This window comes from Nannospalax galili, unplaced genomic scaffold (genome assembly GCF_000622305.1).
Source record: "Nannospalax galili isolate Female #2095 unplaced genomic scaffold, S.galili_v1.0 scaffold786, whole genome shotgun sequence".
NCBI classification, from domain to species: Eukaryota; Metazoa; Chordata; class Mammalia; order Rodentia; family Spalacidae; genus Nannospalax; species Nannospalax galili.
The window spans coordinates 2,869,807-2,881,038 of NW_008355774.1; the positions used below are offsets into that span (position 1 = coordinate 2,869,807).

The 11,232-nt window shown below is 45.5% G+C and overlaps 1 protein-coding gene across 1 annotated transcript; it reads right to left on the minus strand.

Moving 5' to 3' along the window:
• Positions 1-423: 423 nt before the first annotated feature.
• Positions 424-2,201, minus strand: LOC103750251 (cathelicidin antimicrobial peptide-like). The gene is made up of 4 exons (XM_008853283.3): positions 2,003-2,201; positions 1,347-1,454; positions 1,126-1,197; positions 424-612 (listed from the first exon to the last, which is right to left on the minus strand). The coding sequence occupies exons 1-4, from the start codon at positions 2,195-2,197 to the stop codon at positions 475-477; spliced, it is 513 nt and encodes a 170-aa protein (XP_008851505.1). The 5' UTR covers positions 2,198-2,201; the 3' UTR covers positions 424-474.
• Between the last annotated feature and the right edge of the window lie 9,031 nt (positions 2,202-11,232).

Genomic DNA, 11,232 nt, shown 5'->3' on the forward strand with positions numbered 1-11,232 from the left:
AGGGCCCTGAGGATGGAGATGCAGACTTGGTGGTGCATGCCTTTAATCTCTGCACTTGGGAAGCAGAGGCAAGTGGGTCTCTGTGAGATCGAGGCCATCCCAGTCTACATAGTAAGTTCCAGGCAAGCTGGGAGACTCTACAGAGAGACTGTCTCAAAAAAAAAAGAATGGAGATGCTTTCCTGGACCTCTGGCCCTGCTGCCTTACCACATGCCTCCTGGATGGAACAGCTACTAATTCCCCTTCTCTTCCTCTTCTTCTCCCTCTCCCTCCCCACTCCCCTCACTCCCCCCCATACACACACACACACACACACACACACACACACACACACACACACACACACACACACACACACACACACAGATGTGTGCACACGCACTCTCAGACTTGAGGACCAAATAAGACAAAATCTTAGAGAAGTTGCTTTCACAGAGTTTATTTTTCAGAGTCCAGAAGCAGGCAAGGACAGACCTACTCCCCTGTCTCAGGAATAAATTTCTGAAAAAAATCCTGGATTTTCTGGCCAATTTTCTGAATCTTTTCACCAATCTTCAGCCCACCTTTTCGGAGGAGCCCAGTGAGCTGTGAAACTTTCTTGAATCGTTGGGGCTGTATATAAGGAAGAAATGTGTTTCCTTGTGGGGCTGGGAACATTCCAAGGCCCCTCCCTACCTAGATGCCACTTCTGAGCTACTCCAAGAGACTCAGGGCCCCAGTTCAGCCTTTGGACATGTGGCTGGATCTCCAAAGAGGAAAACCCTGGAGCCTGGAAATAGAAGGAGCTCCCTGGAGTCCTGCAAGAGTATACTCTAAGACAATGCTCTCAGCCTTAGAATATCCAACAAGCGACGTTAAAATCTAGATGGTGAGGCTCCACCCCAGAACCCTATTCAGTAAGTCTAGTGGGGCCTAAGAATCTGCATCCCTAACAAGTTCCCAGGTATGTCTGGCCTCAAACTTACAGAGATCTACCTGCCTCTGCCTCCCAAGTAAGAACCAAACTTCAAGAGCCACCACTCTGAGAGTTTCTCCACTCTGGGTGGGGCAGGGGCTAATTGGTCCACAGAATGATCCATGTTCCATCCCCTCACCAGCTCCTGCATCCCAGAAAAGCCCACTCACCCCATTACAGCTGACATCAAAGGAGCCTGTGGCCTCATCCAGGGTGACTGTCCCCATACACTGCTTCACCAGCTGTAAAGAGGAAGCATAAGGTCAAACTGGAAGCTATTTGCCATAACCCCTAACCCCTAAACCTTAGCCCACTGGATGGAAACATTCCCCTGGGATTCTGTTTAGCTCCTCAGGAAGCACCCACCAACCACCCCAGCCCATCGCCTCACCCCATGTTCCTTGAAGTCACATTGTTCCAGTAGCTGCTTCGATGCCTTGTGACACACTGTCTCCTTCACTGTGAATCTCACATGCTTTGGGGTATCTGGGTCCTCATCCTGGTCAGGGGAGGAAGTAGAGAGACTAGTCTCGAACCCATTCTCACTTTCTTGGATGAGTCTCCCTGATGCCCATAAGGAGAGCAGTCTTTCAATACTACATGCTAGGTGTTGAACATGGAACCTATGCTGGGGTACAGAGAGGAAGCAGATAAGCCCCTTCCTGTACTCCATGTACACACAGTGAGTGGAGATAGCCCTCAGTGAGAAGCACCTCCCTCTCTGGGGAAAGGGAAAAAGAGGCCAAGGTCTTCCCGGAGGATCAGACACATCCACTGGGACCTCAAGACTAGGCAAAGTTCTTCCTTGTATACAAAAGAAGTCAGAGCAGAAACAGTCAATCCCTGGAGCCAATGATTCTCCCTTGTCCTAGAGGTCCCATACATTCCTGAAGTGGGATTATGGGCATTTCTGCCACAGCAGTGATTCTAAGGCTAAAAGCTGTCATTCTGGAAGAGGACACAGTCTAGGAAGTTTCCTGAAAAAAGTGAGACCACACTAAAAGGGGGAAGTGCCTTTGAGCAGAGCTTATTCTTCCCCCACCTCACCCCTGAGGACTGGGAGTCCAGGTCCAAGAGGCGGTAGAGATTAGTATCCAAGGACCGCTGGTTGAAGTCATCCACAGCACGGAGCACGGCCTCCCTGGTACTGAGGGTCTTAGAGATGGCTAGAGGCATCACCAGGTCCAGCATCAACAACAGTAACCACCTCCCCAGGCAGGGACCATCCTTCTGGGTCTGCATGATCACCAAGACTGCCTCCTCCAGCCCATGGAGCCTCCTTTATGTCCAGCTTGAGCCTGATGTAAAAACCCAACCAGAGGCCTTCCTGACCTGTCCCCATCACTGGCTGCCTGCCAGGATGTGGGCTGGCACTTGCCTCACTTCCTGCTCTTGCCTCACAAGGATCTGGGTAGTGAGTGAGTTCTGCCTGCCATGCAAGATGAAGAAATAATTTCTCCATCTTCCTGAGATGGCCTTAGGCTCTCCTGGGCCCCCAGGGGAACTGTTATACCTAGCATTGGCCATCATAGTAAGAACCTCAAGAGAGGAAGAGACCCAGTAACTATCCTTCATCTGTCTGCTCTTTGGGAATTGAGTGTGAATTTAGTATTCACTGCCAAATCTGTAGCCCTAGGCACTGCCCAGTTCTCAGTGGACACTTGGCCTTTGATGAATAAGTGACAATGGCCATCCTAGCCCAGACACCCACCCTTCCAAGGGAGAAGTTGCCCCTTCCATTCAAGACCATTATCACCCTGTCCTCTGGATGCAGTCTTCAGTCAGTTCAGGGTCTTGAGAGTCCAGGTCCAGGAAGCCATAAAGACTGACAATCAAGGACTGCCAGTTGAAGCCATCCGTGTCATGAATCGTGGCCTCCTTGTCCCTGAAGGCCTGGGCGATGGCTAGAGGCATTACCAAGCCCAGTAGCGGCAGCAATAATGACTCCCTCTCCTGGACGCTTCTCAGCTACTTTTCTCAAGCTAAAAAATGTCACCAGCCTCCCGCAGATGTTGACTTTGGCCTGGCCTAGGAAAGCCCATCTACACTGGTTGAGTCAGCTTTATAAATTCTTTCTAACCCTCAAGGCCCCTTCATGCTGCCAGTGCCCCTGAGTCCAGTGACCACCCTCAAACTTTATCTTAATACAGGCTTGGGTGGCTCCTTCCTACCCCAAAATTGCCCCTATCCTGTCTTCCCTGCTTTGCTGCCATTTCCTCCAAGAACCATCCTCTTAATATTGAGGACTTGGAGGTTGTATCTTAGACTACTTCTCGTCCCAATGATCTTTTTTTTTTTTTTTTGATCTTTTTGAGACAGGGTCTCCCTGTAGCCCCAGCTGTCCTGGAACTCACTATGTAGATCAGGCTGGCCTTGAACTCGAAGAGATCCGCCTGCCTCTGCCTCCTGAGTGCTGGGATTAAAGGCGTGCACCACCACGCCCAGCCCTTATTTATTTAAGCTTATTTTATTTTATTTTATTTTATTTTACTTTATTTTATTTTATTTTGAGACAGGGTCATAGCCCAAACTGGCCTAAAACTCACTATGTCATCAAGGATAACCCTGAACTTCTGATCCTCCTGCTTCCACATCTAGAATGTTGGGATTAGCTTTTTTGTTTGGTTGGGTTTTTTTGGGGGGGGAGACTGGGATGTTTTGTTGTTGTTTTGGTTTTTGTTTTGGTTTTGCTTTTTTGTTTGTTTTTGAGACAGGGTCCCCTGTAGCCCCAGCTGGCCTGAAACTCACCAAGCTGGCCTCAGTCTCACAGAGATCTACCTGCCTCTGCCTCCCAAGTGCTGGGATTAAAGGCCTGTGCCACCACACCTGTCCTTTTGTTTTTGTTGTTTTGTTGTTTTTTGATATATTTATTTTTATTTTATGTCTATGAGTGCTATGTCTGCATGTGTGTAAGTGCATCCATGTTGTGCAATGCTCACAGAGGTCAGAAGAGGGTGTCGGATCCCCTGGAACAGGAGTTACGGGACTATAGTTAGCCACCATGTGGGTGCTGGGCTTCAAACTCAGGTCCTCTGCAAGAAAAAGCAGCCAGTACTCTTAACCATTGAGCCATCTCTACAGTCCTGTTTTTGTTTTTAATTTTTTAATTGTAGGTGTGTGTGTGTGTGTGTGTGTGTGTGTGTGTGTGTGTGTCCACACACACCTGCATAACAGGGAGCAACACATGTGCCACAGTGTGCATATGGAGGTCAGAGGACAGCTTTCAGGAGTTGGTTCTCTCCTTCCACCTTTATGAAAGTTCTAGGAACCAAATTCAGGTTGCCAGACCCATCTCACCAACCCTGATTTTAGTTTGGTTTTTTGTCATTGTTTTCTGTTTTTTTGGGTTTTTTTTTATGTGTATTCGTGTATTGCCTGCATGTATGTAAGTGCACCCATGTCATGCAATGCCGCGGACGTTAGAAGGGGGCTTCAGATTCGTCTGGAACTGGAGTTAAGGACAGTTCATAGCCACCATGTGGGTGTTGGGAATCGAACCCGGGTCCTCTGCAAGAGCAGTCAGTGCTCTTAACTGCTGAGCCATCTCTCCAGCCCCTGTTTGTTTGTTTGTTTTTTATGTGTATGAGTGTATTGCGTACGTGTGTAAGTGCATCCATGTCATGCAATGCCCATAGAGGTCAGAGAAAATGTTGGATTCCCCTGGAACTGGAGTTGCAGTTTTCAGCCACCATGTTGGTGCTAGGAATCGAACCTGACCCTCTGCAAGAGCAGCCAGTGCTCTTAACTGCTGAGCCATCTTCCAGTCCCTTACTTTGTTTTTGTTTTTGTTTTTGTTTTGTTTTTTTTTTTGAGATACAATCTCAAGTAGATAGTCCAGGCTGGCCCTCTAATTCACTATGTAGCTAAGGATGATCTTATAAGGCATTGTTAACTAAAACAGCAATAGAGGCTGGGGAGGTGGCTCAGCAACTAAAGGCACCTGATGCCACACCTGAAAACACAAGTTCAATTCTCCAGCACCCACATGGTAGAAGGAGAGAATCAGCTTCTATAAGTTGTCCTCTGACCTCTAAAAGTGCGCCATGGCATGCATGTACACACAGACATACACACACACACACACACACACACACACACACAATAAATGTAAATGTTTAAGGATCTATTTTTATTTTTATTTATATGTATATATGTGTCTGTGTCTGTGTATGCCACATGTGTGCAGGTGCCTGAAGAGGCCAGAAGAGGGCATCAGATCCACTGGAGCTGGAGTTACAGGCAGTACCTGTATCTACGTGGGTACTAGGAAGACAACTTGGGTTCTTTGGAAGAGCAGGAAGTGCTCTCAACAACTAAGCCATCTCTCCAGCCACCCCTCTAAAAATTTTTAAAGCAGCAATAGTTACTGTAAATTATGCCTTGACATGACCAGTTACACAGGATTCAAATTGCTTTTTTTTTTATTTTTATTTTATGTGTATGAGTGTATTGCCTGAATATGTGTGAGTGCACCCGTGTCGTGCAATGCCATGGAGGTCAGAAGAGGGCATCGGATTCCCCTGGAACTGGAGTTAAGGATGGTTCATAGCCTCCATGTGGGTGCTGGGAATCGAACCCGGGTCCTCTGCAAGAGCAGTCAATGCTCTTATGCTGAGCCATCTCTCCAGCCCCCTCCAATTGCTTTTTTACACAGTAACTTGTCCGAAATATACCATCTCAATGAAAACATTACACGTGAGAAAAAATACGAAACCAAAAATGTTAAGCCTGTATATTTGATATTGCAAATACACATATACTTGATCAAGCAAGGGCCCCCAGTGACAATATACAGCTGCAGAAACCTGAAAATGATTGACAAAAATTGCTAAATCATTTTTTTAATTTGAAAATACACACTTCTTGTTGTAGACCCCACTATACACAACTGTAAACATCATTCTCTCTGAAACAAAAAAGGAAACATAATAAAGAGATGTAAAGAGTGTGGACATTTCATTCTTAACATACAGTAAAGGTGACTTTTTTGGTCTTTTTTTTTTTTTTTTTATGTGTACGTGTCAACTGCCTGCACGTAGGTAAGTGCACTCATGTCGTGCAGTGTCCACAAAGGACAGAAGAGGCCATCAGATCCCTTGGAACTGGAGTTACGGGCAGTTGTTAACTACCATGTGGGTGCTAGGATTCGAACCCGGGTCTTCTGCAAGAACAACCACTGTTCTTAACTGCTGAGCCATCTCTCCAGTCCCCCTTTTTCAGTCTTTTTGAGACAGGAACTCACAGAGATCTGTCTGCCTCTGCCTCCCAAGTGTTGGGATTGAAGGCATGCACTACCATGTCCGGCAAAGGTGACATTTTTTAAAACACTATCAGTGTTTTGGAACTGGAGAGAAGGCTCAGTCGTTAAGAGCACTGGCCGCTCTTGCAGAGAGCAGATTAGGTTCCTAGCACCCACATGGCAGCTAACAACTGATGTAACAACAGTTCCAAGGGATCTGACACCCTCTTTTGGCCTCTGTGTACATTGCACCCATGAGTTCATTTACATACATGCAGTCAAAACACTCATACACATAAAATTAAAATTTTTTAAATTATTAATGTTGAGACTGAAGAGATGGCCCAGTGGTTAAGTGCACTGACTGCTCTTGCAGAGGACTCGGGTTTTATTCACAGCATTCACATGGCAGCTAACAACCATCTGTTAACTCCAGTTCCAGGGGATCCGACACCCTCTTCTGACCTCCACAGGCACTGCACAACACAGATGCACTTACATACATGCAGGAAATACATTCCTAAACATAAAAATAATAAATAAAATATTTTTTAAAAGTAAAATTATCAGTGTCTCAATAGGTTTTTGAAAGGTTAAAAAGAGACACAAGATGCGAGGCGTGGTGGCACACGCCTTTAGTCCCAGCACTTGGGAGACAGAGGCAGGCGACCTCTGTAAGTTCCAGGCCACCCTGGTTTACATAGTGAGTTCCAGGCCAGTTGGAGCCTGTCCTAGTTTGTTTCTTCATTGCTGTGACAAAGCACTCTGACCACTACCAACTTGGGGAGGAAAGGGTTTATTCAGCTTACATCTCCCAGGTCGCAGTTTATCAGGGAGAAATATACATAACTACGTTAATTAAAGCACTCATTTTATACAATATAATAATAAAGAGTTGGAATTTAAAAAATAGTACAGGCTGGGAGGTTTGAGAAATGGCTTAGTGGTTAAGAGCACTGGTTGCTCTTCCAAAGGACCCAGATTCAGTTCCCAGCACCCACATGGAAGTTAACTGTCAGAAACTCCAGTTCCAGTGAATCAGATGTCATCGTCTGGCCTCCACAAGCATTGCATGTACATGGTACATTTACATGCAGGCAAAACACTCATATACATAAAATAAAAATGTAGCTGGGTGTGGTGGCACATGCCTTTAATCCCAGCACTCAGAAGGCAGCAGCGGGCTGCTCTGTGGGAGATCAAGGAGTCTACATAGCAAGTTCCCAGCCAGCTGGGACTAAAGGTAGACCTTGTCTCAAAAAGACAAAAAAAAAAAAAAAAAAACTGAAAAATTTCACAGGCTGACAGGATGACTCAGCACATAAAGTCATGCCAAGCCTGACCATCCAAGTTCTATCCCTAGGACCCACATAGTAAAGGAGAAAGCTGGCTCCAGCAAACTGTCCTCTGACCACCACACTTGCACCATGACACACTTACACACAAATACATACACATACACATATATACATATACACACAAAGTAATTAATTTAATTTTTTAAAACTTACAGTAAGTATCAAAGAAGCAAAGTTATAGGAACACTTTGGATTTTCAGTTACACTGACATAGTGGTGCATCTAGAATTTACATTATTGCAATTATTATACTCTCCTATACAAAGAATAGAGTGGGTTAAAATATGTAGTACACAGCTAAGAGAGGGGATAGGCCAAAGCAAAGGAAGGGTCTAGCATTCATAAGGATAATTCTGGTCCAGCTCCTCAGTGGACTGACCATGTGACTGTGAGGCCTGGGATAACTCTTAGGCTCAGATGATGTGGGATCCATAGTGGCTTGGGCAGGATACCTTGGAGGGTAGCAACCTGATTGCATACTCGGCCCTGGGAGGAGGAAGGAGAAGTGGGCATCTGTGCAACCTGGTTTCACAGTCCTGGTGTTTCTCCAGTGATCTCTTAGTCAAGCAAGACTTGCGCATCAGACCCTTTATAGCAGCAAAGAAAGGAACCATCCAGGGACATCAGGCCTTGTATAGCTTGGCAGGTTCCTTCACTTTCTTTATTGACTTTAAAATCCCCATGTTAGTAATTTTTTGTCATGGTCATAAAATACCTGAGCAAGTTGGGCATGGTGGCACACACCTTTAGTCCCAGCACTTGGGGAGGCAGAGGCAGGCAGATCTCTGTGACATCAAGGTTAGTCTGGTCTACATATTGAGTTCCAGGCCAGCGGAGGCTACAGGAAGACAATATCTCAAAAAAAAAAAAAAAAAACAACAGCAACAAAAAGAATAATACCTGAGAAAAACAACTTAAAGAAGGAAAGATTTATTTTGCTCATAGTTTCTGAGGTTTTGGTCCATAATGGTGGGAAGGGCCTGGCAGAACAGAACAGCTCATTTCCCGGCAACCAGGGAGCAGAGAAAGAGAATGCCGATACTATGGCCTTCCTCTATTTTTATTATTTATTAATTTTGTGTGTGCTCATGAGTGTATAAGTACATGGGCCCATGTGGAGGTCAAAGGACAAGTTGTAGGAGTCAGTTCTCCCCTTCCACCATGTGACTTCCAGGGATTAAACCATGTGGCTTCTAAGATCAAATCATCAGCACCTTTACCTACTGAGCCATCTTGCCAACCCAGGCTTCCTCCCCCTTTTTTTCCATCCAGACCCCTCAGCCTATGGGATGGTATCCCCCACGTTCAAGATAGGGCTTCCCCACTTAATTAATCCTTTCTGGAAACCCTCACATATATCCCCAGAGATGTACTTTACTAATCTCCTAGGCTTCTTTATGAGATCAAGTTGACCATCAGGATTAATGAATCATCTTGAGCTAGGTATGGTGGTACACACTTGTAATTCCAGCATTCAGGAAGTAAAGGCAAGAGGATCAGAAGTTTAAGATCATTCTCAGCTATGTAACAATTTAGAGGCCAGCCTGGGTTACCTGAGACCCCATCTCAATCAAATCAATCAATAATAAAGTGAGGGTTTTTACACAAGTTTATCCTTGAGAGCTCTTTGTTTGCATTTTTTATATGATCACCCCAAACAAATGAGACTTTAATTATAGAATAAATGAGATTTTAGTGATAGAATTTAAAATCAGAGCCAGGCGTGGTGGCACACACCTGTAGTCCCAGCACTCGGGAGGCTGAGGCAGGCAGATCTCTGTGAGTTCAAGGCCAGCCTGGTCTTCATAGTGAGTTCCAGGCCAGCTGGGGCTACAGGGAGACCCTGTCTCAAAAAGACCAAAAAAAAAAGGAATTTAAAATCAGAGTGATAGTTGGAGCAGGTGGGTTGTGATGATTAGTTTTAATTCTCAATTTAACACAATCTACAATCACCAGGGAAGAAGGCCTCTGAGAATGTCTATGAGGGATTTTTTTTTTAAGATTTTTTTTTTTTTTTGGTCATTTTGAGACAGGGTCTCCCTATAGTCCCAGCTGGCCAGGAACTCACTATGTATACCAGGCTGGCCTTGAATTCACAGAGATCTGCCTACCTCTGCCTCCTGGGTGCTGGGACTAAAGGTGTGTACCACCACGCCCGGCTTTAAGATTTATTTTTATTATATTTTTAATTATATGTATGTGTGTGTCTTCATGTGGGTATGTGCCTATGGGTGCAGGTGCCCAAGAAGGCCAGAGGCATCTGATCACTCTAGAACTGGAGATCCCTGGAGATACAAGTATTGTGAGCTACCTGCCAAGGGTCCTGTGGATGAATGATACATGCTCTTAACTTCTGAGCCATCTCTCCAGTCCCATGTGCTGGGCCCTGGACTAAATGAAAAGAGAAAGTGGGCTGAGCACAGCTGGCCTGGAACTCGCTATATAGACCAGGCTGGCCTGGAACTCACAGAGATCTGCCTGCCTCTGCCTCCCAGGGACTAAAGGCCTGCACTACCACACCCCAGCTATTTTTTTTTTTTACATTTTTTTAAAGATTTATTTATTTTCATTTTATGTGTATGAGTGTTTTGCCTACATGTATGTATGTATGTATACCACTTACATTCCGGTGCCTTTGGAAGCCAGAAAAGGGCATTTGATGCCCTGGTACTGGAGTTACAGACAGTTGTGAGGCAGCTGCCATGTGAGTGCTGGGAACTGAATCTGGATCCTCTGAAAGAACAGCAAGTGTTCTTAACCGTTGTGCAATTTCTTCAGCCCCAGATTTTTAAAAATTTACATGTAGGTGCCCTCAGAGGCCAGAAGAGGGTGTCAGATGCCCTGGAGCTGTAGTTAATGGTGATTGTGAGCTGCCCAATGTGGGTTCTGGGAATTGAACTCCAGTACTGTGCAAGGACAGCACATGCTTATCCTAACCACTGTCAGGCCCTTGTCAGGCAATTTTATCACAGCAATAAGAAATGAAACTAAGACATGGATGATAAGGGCTCCCACATCCAACCGCTGCAGGGACCTCCTTATGCCCCTCAATAAACTGTCACATATGCCATATGCCTATGCGAACCCTCCAGGGAGAGGAGAGAAAAAAATCAGACATAAGACATCTAAACTTGTTCACTGATTAGCTTTTCTTCATATGCATGTTACTTAACGTTGTCACTTCTCACACTGCTATAAAATGGGTCACTGAGGTCTCCTCAGAGAGCCCTGAAGACCAGAAGGGCAATGAGCATGTGGACAGCACCTGATACACAGCTCAGGCACAGAAAGCACCTGAGCAGACATCCCACCCAGTCAACACACTTCCGGTGGACTTAGACCTTTCAAAGCAGCTACATGAGTGGGGCAGTACCTTAGCCTTTGTAACACAGAAGTCTCAACATTGACTTCAGCAAGTTTCCTCTCCTACCTAAACTCCAGTATTTTTTTTAATATTTTATTTATTATTTTTATTTTATGTGTATGAGCGTATTGCCTGCATATAAGTGAATGAACCCGTATCATGCAATGCCACGGAGGTCAGAAGAGGGCTTCGGATTCCCCTGGAACTGTATTTAAGAACAGTTCAGTCGGGCGTGGTGGCACATGCCTGTAGTCCCAGCACTTGGGAGGCAGAGGCAGGCGGATCTCTGTGAGTTCAAGGCCAGCCTGGTCTATAT

Excerpts from the sequence above, each read along its gene's own strand:
- LOC103750251 (XM_008853283.3), bottom strand. The coding sequence starts at position 2,197 with ATGCAGACCCAGAAGGATGGTCCCTGCCTGGGGAGGTGGTTACTGTTG. Across the intron at positions 1,455-2,002 it reads TGGACTCCCAGTCCTCAGGG|GATGAGGACCCAGATACCCC; the intron begins GTGAGGTGGGGG and ends TCCCCTGACCAG. Across the intron at positions 1,198-1,346 it reads GTGACTTCAAGGAACATGGG|CTGGTGAAGCAGTGTATGGG; the intron begins GTGAGGCGATGG and ends TCCTCTTTACAG.